The sequence below is a fragment of the Epinephelus lanceolatus genome, chromosome 22, assembly GCF_041903045.1.
Source record: "Epinephelus lanceolatus isolate andai-2023 chromosome 22, ASM4190304v1, whole genome shotgun sequence".
Classification (NCBI taxonomy): domain Eukaryota; kingdom Metazoa; phylum Chordata; class Actinopteri; order Perciformes; family Serranidae; genus Epinephelus; species Epinephelus lanceolatus.
The window spans coordinates 37,201,126-37,217,609 of NC_135755.1; the positions used below are offsets into that span (position 1 = coordinate 37,201,126).

Consider the following 16,484-nt stretch of genomic DNA (forward strand, 5'->3'; position numbering starts at 1 on the left):
AGGAAATGAGACAAACCAGGTCACAGTGACCTTAACCTCTGACCTATGCCCAACAAAATCTAATCAGTTCATTGTTGATGAACAATGAATAATCTTGATAAACTACAATTGCCGCCCCACAGTTGTATGCCTCTGTATGTTTCTCTTACAGTTTACATCTGTGTCTGTGAAAACACGGATGCTTCACACACATCTTCCCCAAGATGGCACAGATCTATGCAATCAGCACAGTTTCAAGGTGGATACCCAAGATTAGTGTCACCAATTCAGTATCTGACCAAGTGACTCCCCTTTCCCTTCTGAGTTAGCATGTTGAGTAATGGCCAGAAAAGTGTTTTATGCAAAATATTTTCATGTAACAGAGATGTTGACCTTTGACCTTTTGGATATAAAATGTCAGCACTTCATAATTATATCCTGTTAGACATTTGTGTGAAAGTTTGTCATAATCAGCACAAGAATCCTTGAGTTATGGCCAAAAATGTGTTTTGTGAGTTCACACTGACCTTGACCTTTGATCTTTGACCACCAAATTCTAATCAGTTTATTCCAAATTTGAAGAAATTCCCTAAAGACGTTTTTCAGATATCTCGTTCCTGAGATGCAGGGTCACAGTGACCTTGACCAGACAGAGATAGACTCTTTTCAAGCCAGTGACTGTCATTTTGTTGGCTAAAATGACAGCTGTCATCTCCATGCACACCACTTCCACATGCATGCAGAGAAATCCAAAGCTTATTTGATATAAAAGTACCTCTTACACAAGCCACAACAGCCTTTCACTACAGCAAACTTCACTCCAGAGCAAGAACACCATCTGCCCACAAAGTACACAACTATCTTTTAAAATCCAAGAAATATGTGGCAGGGGGACATGAAATCAAAACGAAACTCATTGAATGATAGAGATAAGTCCTGTAGAGTTCTTCCTTCATATATTGCATTTTGGATACAGCACAGTGCAGGCATCGATAAGTACATCACCACCCCAGCCTGTAAATTGGTTTGGCCCAGGCTTTTGCCTGTCGACTCCACAGAGGGCTGAACTAATACAAACAAGCAAAGGGGGGTCTGTTTCTTATCGTATGTAATCCTGAGCAGACTAATGAGAAGATAAATATCCAATCAGAAGGCTAGGGGGTCCCTCAGATGACGCAGATGAACTTCCTGGAAGCAGTATCAGGTTCTACAGCAACACACACACACACCCTTGCACTAATACAGCCTGCAGCACACACTCAAATAATCTAGAGTATTATTGTACATGTACTAAGTTGGTTAGTGCTCAGCATGATACACACACGCACTTACTGTATACACATACTAATACTGGATTACACAAAAACACATTTTTTGTGCACCCACAGAGAGAGACACACACACACACACACACTTATATTTCATTATGCATATTCATATGTGCTTACAGGTTTTGATTGCACATGTTCATGCACAAAGACACACACTCTTAAAACCACACTTGAACCCTCAAGGGCATTAGATGAGAGGGTGCACGCACACACACACACACACACACACACACACACACACACACACACACACACACACACACACGCACACAGCAAACTAATTGGATGCAGGTGGACCATCCCATCAGCCGCTCTTGTTCTTCATTTGTCATTTTCTCGCCCTGTCTCCTCTCACGCATCTCTTTCTCCCTCTCCCACTCATCATCATCATCATCATCATCTTGTGGTTGGCAGGCAACCAGATGACAGGACTATCAAAGGAGAAGGTGCACAGCAGGAAATCTCTCTCTCTCTCTCTCTCTCTCTCTCTCTCAAGTTGAAGTTCAAGCTGCTTTATTGGCATGACTGCATTCAAAACAATGTTGCCAAAGCATATTAACACAATATAACACAAATATAACGAGCATAAACAATAACAATACATTTATAATAATTGCAATTAAAAAAAAACATGTAGAGCATGAGTGACTATGGCAGGGTAAAAGTCATAAAGAAATGAATTTATACAACAGATTATCAATATATAAACAATTATCAATCATCATGTGTGATGTGAAGTTGATGGCAGGTTGTTACATATTTTGCCGCCAGTACACAACATTCCTCCCTCTCTCTCAGTAGGACCGGAAGTTTCTCTAAGTTATTCCAGTGCAAGAACTCTGTGAATATCTTTATTATTTTTGCAAAATACTCTTCTCTAATGCATTTATATTTGTCACATTGAGTTAAGAAGCGCAGCTCAGTCTCTACTGTTCCCTGGTTACAGTGAGAACACAACCTCTCCTCTCTGGGCAGCCAGCTCTGTTTGCGTCGGCCGACTTCTACTGCTAGGTTGTGCTCACTCAGTCTGTACTTAGTCATCGTTTTCCTCATATTCCTATCAGACACTGTGCTCAGGTAAGTTGCCACAGAGTACTGTCTGTTGAGGGCTTTATACGTTTCCATTTTGCTCTGGGATTTTATTAGTTCTGTCCAATATTCTCTGTATTTTTCTTTTTCTTTTGTCATAATTTGGTTGGGTCTAATTTTCGGGGGGCATGTGTCCTGAAGCTGAGGTGGTTGTGATGTAGTGCCCTGAGTGGTTGAAGGTTCCGTCAGACTCTGGACAAGCAGGTAGAGGGGACTCCTTTGTGGGTTCAGCTCCTGGCAGCATAGGGCTTTATAGGAAAATGAGAGTGGGTCACTTGTTTTAATGTGGTTCCAGAAATTTAGGGCTCATTTTTTGATATTTAACAGTAGAGGATATTGGCCTAATTCAGCTCTGCATGCAGAGTTTGGAGTTCTTCTCTGCACCTGGAGGAGACTTCTGCAGAACTCTGCATGCAGGATTTCAATTGGATATTTGTCCCATTTTGTCCAATCTTGCTGAGTTTGTGCACCCCACACCTCGCTGCCATACAATGCAATGGGTTCGATGACTGATTTGAATATTTTGAGCCATGTTTTTATTGGTAGTTCAGTGTTTATTGATCTCTTGATGGCATAGTAAGCCCTTTTTGCTTTGTCTTTTAGATCATTCACAGCCATGTTAAAATTCCCTGTGTTTGAAATGTTTAGTCCTAAATATGTATGTATGGTTTGTTTGTTCAATGAGGTTGTTTCCAATTTTGAAACTGTTATTGTTTCTCTGTAATCTGCATCTTTTCTGAAAAATAAGCACTTTGGTTTTGGGTTGGTTAACTGTCAGGGCCCAGGTTTGACAGTATTTTCCAGTTCTGATAAGTGTTGCTGTAGCCCCTCTTTTGTTGGAGACAACAGGACCAGGTCATCAGCATAGAAGAGACACTTTATTACAGTCTCTTGTAATTTCAGTCCAGGTCCAGGAGAATTTTCTATTTGTTTTGCCAATTCATTGATATATATGTTAAATAGGGTGGGGCTGAGGTTACAGCCCTGCCTTACTCCACGTCTCTGGAAGAAAGATTATGTTTTCTTGGTTCCAATCTTAATTGAGCATTTTCCATTAGTATACATTGATTTTATCAGGTCGTATACTTTTCCTCCAATACCACTTTCAATTAATTTAAAGAAAAGGCCTTTGTGCCAGATTGAGTCAAAGGCTTTTTAAAAATACACAAAACAAGCATAAATTTTCTCATTATTTTTGTGCACATAAGTATCAATTAAAGTGCGCAGTGTGAAAATATGGTCTGTGGTTCTGAATATAGGGAGGAATCCAATTTGGCTTTTGCTTAATAGCTGATGTTCTGTAATGAAGTCTCTCTCTCTATCTCCCTCTCTCTCTCTCTCTCTCTCTCTCTCTCTCACACACACACACACACACACACACACACACACACACAAAAGGTGAGACGCTGTTCTGTGTTCCCTGACGAATAAAAACAGTGAAGTGTCATAATCAGTCTTAAAGGCGCTGTATGTAAAAATGTGGCCGAAACGGTTACTGCACTCAAATTCAAAATACTGCCGCGAGTCGTGTCCGCCCCCCATCCCCTACAGATTCGAGGTTGCTGCTCTGTGCTGAATTGCTGCGTTGTGCTCTGGCGTCCGGCAAAAATAGAAGTCCTGTGTATCTGTTGCGGAAGGCTCCGGAGTGCCACAGCTGAGACGGAGCCGGAACGCAGCACAGCCACAGTCGGTGGAAACACACATTGACTAGAACTGAATCCTATCGGCTCTGCTGCCGTGCCAGAGCGCAGACGCAACCAACACGCATCTGGTGGAAACTGGGGGTGATTTGTTTGCCCACGGGCAGCTGCCGTGGCAGGGCGGTGTCACCGCGTCCATGATCTTCGGTTTTCCAGCGGACCGTTCGAGCAAGTCCGGCTTCTCTGCTGCTAATGCTGCTGCCGGGATACAGCGGAGGAGGAGCCGGCTGCTAATGCTATGTACCGGGACACTGCTAATGCTGTTTGCCATGCTGCTAACGTTTGTTTCTCAAAAAAATCAGTCAGGTCGATGACCCACCTGCACATGGGCTACAATGTATGATCGAAAATGAATAACAGTTGAAAGTATTCGAAATGTCCATCCCCGCCTAGCTATGATGCTAGTTAGCCAACTTTGGCTAAAGCTTACCTGTCAAGGAGAAGAGTAGCCACTTCGACATCCGATTTCAAATTCTTCTCCGCTTTCAACTGTCTCCACCGTTTAAAAGCATCTCCTATATAGACCCTTGCTTTGCCTCAAGTTTTGTCTTGGCGTTTTTGGGAATCATAACGTGTTTAGTCACACCGTCAGCCATTGTAGCTCAGTCGTAACTGTAACTGATGCTGAGACTCTACTGACTGCGTGACTGGTAGACGGCGGTGGGTGGCGCAACAGGCCAAAACACAAATTCAAAACATAAACATGATTTGCAGGCCGTAAAAAATTTTTTTAAATGCGAATATTCTGGCTGTAATATTGTTGTCGGTGAGATCAGTGTTATATTAACATTAATCCTTAGTCTCTATATTAGGAGGATTTTAAAACTATTTGCTTTAGATTTCTTACATATAGCTCCTTTAAAGCTTGTTGTAAGATATTTTCATGGCAGTGAGGCAAAATCTTTAATCAGCTTGGATTCAAATGCAGGGTTCATTTTTATAACCTGTGGCACATATGAGCACATGGATCAGGAGCAGAAACACATTGAATCATCGGTCACATATCAGTATCGGCCGATATTCACCTCGTAAACTGTCATTGGAAATGGCAAGTAGCAGCGGGTGTGCAGTCCTACCAGGGATGGTAGAAAACAGGTTTGGGACGAACAAAGACCTTACCATTCGGGATGAAAGGATGCAGTAAACAAATTTGTGGTGAAATCAGCGGCTGGTGGCTGCAAGTAACAGCTCATGGAGGTTTCACTGAGTTACATTATGATGCATTCAAGCTTAATTCAGTAAACCTAAGTATAAGGCAAAGGTAAATCAGGATGTTCTCATGATGTGTTCAATGTAAAACGTCAATAAATACATTTGTTTGAAGCTGTCTGAAATTTGTTGATGTTTTAATAGCAATATAAAATAGATACTAGAGAGCCAATTATAATGTATTTTATATAGTGAAAAGGCTTTGGAAGCAGTAATCTTTGTTAAAAAGATATTTTTTGTGTAAAAGGCTATATTTAGGGTTGTTTCATTAATGTGTATGATGTGTATGATGTAATGAAGGACGTAATGACTTTAAAGAGGTTTAGTTATTTTTTTATAGTTTATTTCAATGTTTCTCTGGCACAAAACAAAATAATATAAAAACATCAGCTATCAGCCAAATTGTTATTCTGAATATCTGTATTGGTATCAGCCAAAGTGAAATTGTGATTTTAAATATCTGTATAGGTATTGGCTATCGGCCAAATTGTTATTTTAAACATTGGTATCAGTATTGGCTATCAGCCAAATTGTTATTATAAATATCTGTATCCACTATTGGCCAAACTGTTTTGATTAACATCTGTATCGGTATCAGCCATTAGCCAAATTGTTATTTTAAACATCTGTATCTATATCGGCTATCAGCATTACTCCATTTACCTGCATATACCCTCCACTTCACCACTGACTAGCGATAATCGCTGAATGAGTGATACTGCCAATGCTGGCTGGCTCCCACCAGACCTGGGTGGTCCATAATGCAATAAACTGAAGAGTAGCAAAATTAACCAACAGACCATCACGTGTAACTGCTTAAAAATATTCTTGGCGGGGGCGTCGGTGGCTTAGTGGTAGAGCAGGCACCCCATGTACAAGGCTGTTGCCGCAGCGGCCCAGGTTCAACTCCAGCCTGTGGCCCTTTGCTGCATGTCAGTCCCTCTCTCTCTCTCTCTCTCTCTCTCTCTCACCCTTTCACACCTGTCTGTCCTATTGATTAAAGGCTTAAAAATGCCCAAAAAAAATCTTAAAAAAAAAAAATTATATATATATATATATATATATATATATATATATATATATATATATATATATATTCTTGGTGGTTAACCAAGTAATGGAGCATTTTGCCCTCTCAATTTTGAAGACTTGCAGATTTAGTGGATTGGGTAATTTCTCCTTGATATTTGTGGTTCTACCATGGGTAAGTGAGATGGCTACTTAGGTAAATGTTTTATTCTAATGTTTTTATCATTTAGTTGTGTTTATTGTTGGTATTTCCTACTTTGTTGTGCTGTAGAAAGTCCGGTTAATGGCATGGATCATGGATTAAAGACTGGAAGGCTATCCTGATCCAAAAAGATGCAGAAAAATTGGTCCACGCTTTTCAATTCAATTCAATTTTATTTATAAAGCCCAATATCACAAATCACAATTTGCCTCACAGGGCTTTACAGCATACGACATCCCTCTGTCCTTAAGACCCTCACAGCGGATAAGGAAAAACTCCCCAAAAAAAAACCCTTTAACGGGGAAAAAAAAACGGTAGAAACCTCAGGAAGAGCAACTGAGGAGGGATCCCTCTTCCAGGACGGACAGACGTGCAATAGATGTCGTACAGAACAGATCAGCATAATAAATTAACAGTAATCCATATGACACAATGAGACAGAGAGAGAGAGAGAGAGAGAGAGAGAGAGAGATGCAGGTAATGACAGTAGCTTACAACAACATTAATGAAAGTAATAATATTATAGTTATAGTTCTGGCTACTGTGGTACAATATGTTGAAAGTATGTATTAATATCTGACAGTATACTTGTGTGACAATAGTCATATGTGTATAATAACAGTAGAAGTATGACTAATGACTAATGATGGCAGCAGCAGCAGGAGGCATCTGGCAGGACCACGGCAGCAGCACAACCACACACGTCACACTGTCCAGGCACCGCTGCGGTATGAGTTATTCTGAGAGACAGTGGAGCACAAAGGCTCCGGAGAAGAAGCCGAGTTAGTGACATCCAGAATGGCCGAGTTAGCAAGATGCAGTAATAGGATGAGAGTGAGAGAGAGAGAGAGAGAGAGAGAGAGAGAGAGAGAGAGAGAGAGGGAGCCCGGTGTATTATAGGGGGTCCTCCAGCAGACTAGGCCTAAGTCAGCCTAACTAGGGGCTGGTACAGGGCAAGCCTGAGCCAGCCCTAACTATAAGCTTTATCAAAGAGGAAAGTCTTAAGTCTAGTCTTAAATGTGGAGACGGTGTCTGCCTCCCGGACCGTAACAGGAAGATGATTCCACAGGAGAGGAGCCTGATAGCTGAAGGCTCTGGCTCCTGATCTACTTTTGGAGACTTTAGGGACCACGAGTAACCCTGAGTTCTCAGAGCGCAGTGTTCTGGTGGGATAATATAGCACTATGAGCTCTCTAAGATATGACGGAGCTTGACCATTTAGAGCTTTATAAGTTAACAGTAGGATTTTAAATTCAATTCTGGATTTTACAGGGAGCCAGTGCAGAGAAGCTAAAACAGGAGAAATATGATCTCGTTTCTTAGTTCCTGTTAGTACACGAGCTGCTGCATTCTGAATTAGCTGGAGAGTTTTTCAGGACTTACTAGAGCTACCTGATAATAGAGAGTTACAGTAATCCAGCCTTGAGGTAACAAAAGCGTGGACCAATTTTTCTGCATCTTTTCGGGTCAGGATAGGCCTAATTTTCGCAATATTACGCAGATGAAAAAATGCAGTCCGTGAGGTTTGCTTTAAATGAGAATTAAAAGACAAATCTTGATCAAATATTACTCCGAGGTTTCTTACGGTAGTGCTAGAGGCCAGAGCAATGCCATCTAGAGAAACTATGTCATCAGATAAAGAGTCTCTGAGTTGTTTGGGGCCAAGAACAATAACTTCAGTTTTGTCTGAATTTAACATCAGGAAATTGGTGCTCATCCAATTTTTTATGTCTTTAAGGCAGTTATGGAGTTTAGTTAATTGATTACTTTCTTCTGGCTTCATCGATAAATACAACTGTGTATCATCCGCATAACAATGGAAATTTATAGAGTGATTTCTAATGATGTTACCTAAAGGAAGCATATATAGAGTAAATAGGATTGGTCCGAGCACAGAACCTTGCGGTACTCCAAAACAAACTTTGGTACGTAAGGATGATTCATTACGAACGTCAACAAATTGAAAACGATCAGATAAATAAGATTTTGTTACCTCTAGGCTGGATTACTGTAACTCTCTATTATCAGGTAGCTCTAGTAAGTCCTTAAAAACTCTCCAGCTAATTCAGAATGCAGCAGCACGTGTACTAACAGGAACTAAGAAACGAGATCATATTTCTCCTGTTTTAGCTTCGCTGCACTGGCTCCCTGTAAAATCCAGAATTGAATTTAAAATCCTACTGTTAACTTATAAAGCTCTAAATGGTCAAGCTCTGTCATATCTTAGAGAGCTCATAGTGCCATATTATCCCACCAGAACACTGCACTCTGAGAACGCAGGGTTACTCGTGGTCCCTAAAGTCTCCAAAAGTAGATCAGGAGCCAGAGCCTTCAGCTATCAGGCTCCTCTCCTGCGGAATCATCTTCCTGTTACGGTCCGGGAGGCAGACACCATCTCCACATTTAAGACTAGACTTAAGACTTTCCTCTTTGATAAAGCTTATAGTTAGGGCTGGCTCAGGCTTGCCCTGTACCAGCCCCTAGTTAGGCTGACTTAGGCCTAGTCTGCGGGAGGACCCCCCTATAATACACCGGGCACCTCTCTCTCTCTCTCTCTCTCTCTCTCTCTCTCTCTCTCGTATTCTATTACTGCATCTTGCTAACTCAGCCATTCTGGATGTCACTAACTCGGCTTCTTCTCCGGAGCCTTTGTGCTCCACTGTCTCTCAGATTAACTCATATCGCAGCGGTGCCTGGACAGCGTGACGTGTGTGGTTGTGCTGCTGCCGTGGTCCTGCCAGATGCCTCCTGCTGCTGCTGCCATCATTAGTCATTAGTCATACTTCTACTGTTATTATACACATATGACTATTGTCACACATGTATACTGCCAGATATTAATACATACTTTCAACATATTGTACCACAGTAGCCAGAACTATAATATTATTACTTTCAATAATGTTGTTGTAAGCTACTGTCATTACCTGCATCTCTCTCTCTCTCTCTCTCTCTCCCTCTCTCTGTCTCATTGTGTCATGCGGATTACTGTTAATTTATTATGCTGATCTGTTCTGTACGATATCTATTGCACGTCTGTCCGTCCTGGAAGAGGGATCCCTCCTCAGTTGCTCTTCCTGAGGCTTCTACCGTTTTTTTTTCCCGTTAAAGGGGTTTTTTGGGGAGTTTTTCCTTATCCGCTGTGAGGGTCATAAGGACAGAGGGATGTCGTATGCTGTAAAGCCCTGTGAGGCAAATTGTGACTTGTGATATTGGGCTTTATAAATAAAATTGACTGACTGATTGATTGATTGATTGATTGATTGATTGATTGATTGATTGATTGATTGAAGGGGGGTTTAGCTATCCTGGCTCTGTCAAGGGTAAAGAAACACACCTACAAACACCTCTAAACCTCAAATATGCCTCAAATATACATAAACAAAAAAACATGAAAATGCCAGGTTGCGAACCAGGTTTGTTTGATCATTGATTGAACATGGAAAGTGATATTGTGTGAAACCCGATCACACATAGGGTCACTACACTGAAACAGTCAGGGGTAAAATACGTGTGTGTGTGTGTGTGTGTGTGTGTGTGTGTGTGACTAGGGCTGCACGATATATCATTGCCACATTGCCATTGCGATGTGCGCATGTGCGACAGTCACATCGCAGGACATGCGATGTTTTCTCTTTTTTAAAACATGTAAACTTTTGTTTTGCTTCAGAAAAGCAGCTCTGAAGAGAGCTCTTTGCTCCGCTCCGCTCACCTCTCACAGCACTCAGCAGCCCCTCCCCCTCTCATGCACACGCTGCAGTCACACATTGAAAATTAGCGACATGCAAGAGGGAGAAACGGAGGATTTATGCCTGGTACACACTACATGACTTTTCTGCCTGTTCTGAAAGTCACTATGTCACATTACAAGATTGTGGAGTCATAAAATCATGCCGTGACTTGGCCGACAGACATGACACACTACACGATGGTCCACACCAATTATCCCTGGTTGTCTTTCACGATGTGTGTGATGTCATTGGGTTATTCTTGTCCTATTTTTAATACTTTTACTATTATTTCAGTCACTGTGTCTGTTCATGTGCCAACCAAAATTTTGTTGTATTAAAAGCGCCATCAGATGGCAGGAGCTACATTTGAAGTACTGTACACAAACATACAAGTCACTGAATCCTCCACAAGTTCCTACAAATGTTTCACAATAAAGGCCTATTTAGAAAATGGAGGGATTCTCTCAACCAAGGTTATAAGGGGCTTTTAATTTGAAACAAATTCAGGAAGTGTTGAGTTTGAAATGACGGCGCGATGCAACCTTATCAAGGCAACGGGAGCGGATAAAAAGTAAAAATATAAAGATACAGAGGGATTAATAAATAACGGCCCGTTTATAATGTAGTCTGTTTCAAATGAAGCTGGTAGCCTCTGCAGTTGTGGTGAGTAAAAACCCCGCCACTATTTTTTAAATTTTCTTAGTTTAAATCATCTGATGAAAATTCTTGTATTTTTTAATACTGCACTATACTGCAAAAAAAACAAAAAACAAAAAATTGCAATGTAAGTTTTTTCCAATATCGTGCAGCCCTAACTGTGACCATGTAAAATCTTTACCTCATAAGCATTCTTGATATTGAGTGGCTGTCCTGTGGCAGCTACATGTCCCACAATGCCCTTGTTCCACTCCAGCCGGATGCAACTACTGGAGGCCTCCTCCAGCGTGGATCCCTCCGCCACGTCAAACAGGCGGCTGACCAAGAACTTCCTGTTGGAGCTGTCCTCGCCCACCTGGGACCAAACACACACAAACACACAGCAGAATGTGGTCACATGACTGATTTCAAACATAAACAAAGAAGTTTGTGCCCCTGATTGTTGGCCTTAACCACAAACACAGCAAAGAAGTGGAAATCTCATTATGAGAAAAAGTTTAACATCAACAAATCTAATGAAGATAGAACTGGAGGATCTGTTTTCGATCATCTAGAAATAAGACAACAAAAAGTAATTAAGAGTAAATTAAAGCTGCACTGATCAATGTATTTTTTTCATTAACAATGGTTTAAATGACTGTGTGTAATGTAAAAAGGATAGCTCACTGTGACTGGTCCACAGACAATTATCACTCTACACTGCAACTCTCCTCAGCTCCATCAGGCGTTTTAGCTTAAGTTAAATCTTGCTGTTTGTGGTTGTCTGACTCAGCAAAGAAATTGAAAGCCACATATCAGAAAAGAACCCCATATGAGACTCTAATATACAGTTTGTTGTAAATTCAGTTAGTCCCTGTAAAGTCTGCATGACCTTGAAATTTGGCATAGGAGGCTCTAGTTTCGCAGACCGGGCGCAGCAGGGGCGCAGCGCACTTGCGCTTCGCCAACTGGGTGTGGCCAGGCAGATTTTGTAAGTTTGGCACACCGTGCGCCCTGGCGCAGCTACTCCTCTTTCCCACCTCCATCCCTCCTACCGGCGCAAGTCGGAAAGAGGGAGGAGAGAAGGCGTGGAGTGGGTTTTACACACATCACACCAATCAAATGAGCCCCTCTCCTCGCCCTTAAATGGGCCACGCGAAGGTGTAATGAGAGTTTACTCAATTCGCCATGGCAGAAGAGAGCAGTAGCGTCAGACGGCCAAACTCCTCCCAGGAGGAAACTTATGTTTTGGTCCGGGAGGTCTGCTCGCAGTGTCCGAATTTACGGAACTGCGAACTTCTTTTCTTTTGACTTTTCTAAGATGACAGATGCTGAATATGTACTCCCTATCTGATGCTGTGGCTGTTTGTGGTTGGCTGAGAGGGATGTGAACTCCTTAGTTTTGTTAATCAAATCAGGTTCGGTTTCCATTACGCGTGCCAAACGTGCCAAACGTGCCAAACGGTGCCAATCCCCTTTGATCTGACATCACATGTGACGGGACAGTCGATATAGAGATACATTTATGTGCTGATTGCAGATAGTTGCATTGAATAGTGGTTTTGTGGCTACTTATTGCATTGTTAATGTGCCTGATATTCTGGAAACCTGCCTGTGAGGTTTTGGTGACGTGTGCGCACTGTCCGCCGGTCAGCCAAACTTCGGCTTACACCGGCTGCGCTCCCCCTGCGCTGACAGCAGACCTGGTTTCAGATGGCGAGCTTTTAGCGCACCTTCGGCGAAGCCTTTTGGCACGAAACTGTCACTGCGCCAAGCTGGATCTGTCAATACCTCCCCCTGCTGCGCCACCACACCCATCGCAGCGCACCTCGGTCTGCCAAACTACCAAACTGAGAGCGCCTCGGGTTGCGCTGTTCGAAACTAGCTCTGTGTGGGGTTCGCCACCCTGCGCCACCTGCGCTGCACCGGGAAACTAGAGCCCAGGGCCTTTCGCAAACTGGACCCTACCCTCTCCCACTCTGTCACTGAGTGTAACTCAATTTTTTGCCACCTTCACATCTGATTGAACAACACATTCTCACTCCAACCTTGTACCATATCTGCATTTGGTCATGGACTTCCCACATCCAGATATGATGTGCAAGGTACCGCGGGTGCACTGGTTTTGGACATTCTGGAATCCCATGTTACATGCATTGTCTGTTTTCAAAATATACTTCCATTTTCACAGGAAATATACAGTTTGCTTACAGTCTCTTTCAAAATAAAACACACTACGTCGGTACAACACCTTGAATTGAAGTTTTTTTCCCTTCTGCAACAAGCACACATGTTCACATTTAGCCAACACACACACATTGTTGGGTTTAGGCAAGAAAAGCCCATGGTTGGGTTTAGGAAAAAAGAATAGAGTTTAGCTTTACATTCACACAGGAAGCAAACAGCAACCTCCCGGGTGAAAGTCAGTGGTTGTTGGACCTATCCACCACCCATCCCATCGCCCTACTCGGACTTTCACCACCTTAACTTTCGTTGTCCCAATGTGTTCCGCCCTGACACGGCCGTCGTCGTTTTTCTGTAATGGCGACGGTTGGTATCATGCTGAAAGGACAGCTTTTTTGTCGGTGTCTGACACCGTAAGTCACTGCCCAAGCGCCGGTATTCAACAACTTTGGAGTGAGACCGGTTTGGATTGATGCACCCTTCATTAAGGTGTAGTGGAGAAATACAGCAGCAAGCTTTGGGAACTTCCCTGTCTGTGGTGGAAAAAGGAACTGGCATAACTTTTACAGCCACTTACACTCCTCCCTAGTTGGTTTGGTATGGCACTTATTTTGGTGGAGTCTCCATCATGTTATTTTCACATGCTTGTATTTATTATGTTCATGTGTAGTGTAGGGTTATAAGGGGGCGGGGGCATTGAAGATGGGCCACCTTTGAATACCCCAGAAAATCTCCCTCTTTTTCACAGCCTAACATTGGCAGGTATGCAGAGTCACAGTCACAACTGTTATTTGTTTTTGTTGCATTAGCCTTTCTTACCCTCAGGTGTGCATAAACTTCATGTTACACACTTGTTTTTAAAATACAAAAAAGTGAAATTATCACTTATCGTATCAGTGTCAGCCATGACAAGCAGGTAATTATCGGTTATCGACAGGGCCATACGGAATCTCAGCAGACTTCAGGAATATAGACACAACGCTTGTGAAATGTTGTTGCTGTCTCCTCCACCTCCTTGTGCATACATGTGACAATCTTGTGTTGTATTCAGTTAGCATTAAAGTCAAAGTTAGTGGTGTAGTGAGAATAAATGTCAAAAAAAAGATTTGCTGTTAAATGATTGTGAATAGATAGGCAAATTAATGTTTGTTATCTATGATCCATTTTGAACGTTCCATTTTAATGGCCATATGTCCCACATTTTGTTCATTGACTTTACTAACAAACATTCACATTTTTTTCTTGAAGTATTCATGGTTAAATCAAATTCTGATTCAAAGCGTCCACTAAAATCTACTAAGTAGTACTTTTAGCACTGCTTGAGGTCATTTTAGGTTTTAATGTATTGTGTAGGGTTATTTTTGTTAAAAAACAATTGTCATCATAAATGAATATTGTCCATCACATTATGAGCAAAAAAAATAAATTACTCAGAATTCTGCAGATCTGATTGATAGAAGATAGATCACACAATTCCTTTCTATGCAACCAATTGGCAAATCTCATCCAGGGCACCCTATTTAAACTGCTTTGGCCTGCCTACTGTTGCTGCTTCCTCTGCAAGCTGCTCTGCAACCCCCTCCACCCCAGCATCTTTCTTTTTATGCTGTGTCTGACTTATCAATGTCATTTCTGTTTGTCATTGATTCCCAGGGGGCCTTTGCTGCTCTCCCTACCTTAGGCTTTCCATGTAGGCGCATGGAAGGGCAGGGAGGCTTGCTTTCTCTGCCTTAGGCCTTTCACATAGGCGTGTGGAAGGATGAAGAGGTGTGCTCTCTCTGCCTTAGGCTTTCTGCATAAGCCTAGGAAAGGCAGAGAGGCTCCAGAAAAGAGCCATACCACCAAATATAATACTGCAAATGGAAATAAAGTCCTGACAGAAATATATTAAACTGGTATAAAAATTTTCACACCGGCCAAAACCTAGTGTAAATAAGCAATTGAATAAGCAAATAATTGTGTTTTTAGGTTATTCCTTTCCTGTGAGAAAATACAGAATAGTCTTTGATCTGTGTTTTACGCAGTTGAATCCATTCTTTAACAGTGATGTTATGATATTTGCCAAGAGAGAGGGGTATGGCATGTAACAAAGGTCCCACAGCAGGGATTGAACCCAGGATGTTGCAGTAATGCGGCATGCACTTTCCTACCAAGGCACTTCAGTTATCATATTATTAAATAAATCACTTGTAATTTAATCTAATTATTAATGCAGACTGGTGCAAATCAATCACATGGCTATTTTTAAATGCCGGAATGCTTTTCACATCATAGCAAATATGCACACAGGCAAAACACTGGCTAGCAAAGGAAGACTGGCACTAATGTGATAGAATACTGCTTGCATTTGTCTGGGATACTGTTTGCTAAAACATTTTTTTAGACTCTGAATAAGTTTGAGTGAGAGCTGAGATGTGAGCATTTTGCTGGTTGTAATGAGTTTTTTAAATGTCTTTCATCAGCAGCTAGATATACTATAGAGGCCCATGTCTCACTTCCTTGTGCTCTGGCTTATCACATCTCCAGTTTAAGCAGTTAAACTGATAGTTTGACCCACAGTCCTTTCCTTCCTACCAGGAACAGTGAGTAGCGGTCTGCAGAGATCAGCTCATTGATGTGGAGAAAGATCTTATGGCAGAGCGCTGTCACATCCAGATGACTTGACACATCTTTCACCAGCTCCAGCAGCCTGGCGCAGCGGTCACCCCTGCCTCCACTACCTGCCCCGCTGCATCCACCTCCATTACCTCCCCCACCAATACCACCTTCACCCATCACTGAGCCCCGTAGGGGGACAGTTTCACGGTCAGCGTCGCTCAGAAACGTCAGAGAGCCTTCAGAGTCTTTAACCACGATGGGTCTGAGTGGGCGGTCAAACTCGGATGCTGAGATTTTGCGAGTTGGGGTGCCGGGAGCCGGGCTGGGGACTGTGGCCGGGGATGGGCAACGGTTGTCCAGTAGGTTGAGGGTAGGTGGGGAGATGGTGGAGGCAGAGGGGGGGCCTGAGTCTGAGGAGGACTGGTGAGCCCGTTGCTGTTGAGGATTTTCTTTGGAGGCAGATTGCTGGATGGTGTGGACGCGTTCAGCGAACCAGGCATTCACCATTTCCCTGTTGATGAAATAGAAAACTACAATTAACACCTTACGGTTGTATGCCCCCGCACACCAGTCAAGTTGGGCTTATAGTTTACATCCATGTCTCTGAAAACATGGATGCTTCACACACATCTTCCCCCTGGCAGCACAAAAGATCTATACAATCAGCACAGAGTCAAGGTGGGCACACAAGATTAGTGTCGCCAATTCAGTATCTGACCAAATGTTTCTCCCTCTATTCCTGAGATATGACATTGAATAATGCCCTGAAAAGTGTTTTTTGCAGAACATTATGATG

At 42.4% G+C, this 16,484-nt stretch overlaps 1 protein-coding gene across 4 annotated transcripts in view; it reads right to left on the reverse strand.

Annotated features, from left to right (window-relative positions):
• Nucleotides 1-16,484, reverse strand: part of pde5ab (phosphodiesterase 5A, cGMP-specific, b) — a 317,570-nt gene that overhangs the window by 190,905 nt on the left and 110,181 nt on the right. For all 4 annotated transcript variants that reach the window (XM_078163748.1, XM_078163749.1, XM_033652071.2 and 1 more), the window contains exons 2-3: nucleotides 15,665-16,199; nucleotides 11,109-11,282 (exon numbers count right to left, since the gene is read on the reverse strand). In XM_078163748.1, the coding sequence (XP_078019874.1) occupies nucleotides 11,109-11,282; nucleotides 15,665-16,199 (709 nt within the window). The remainder of the gene's footprint in view (nucleotides 1-11,108; nucleotides 11,283-15,664; nucleotides 16,200-16,484) is intronic.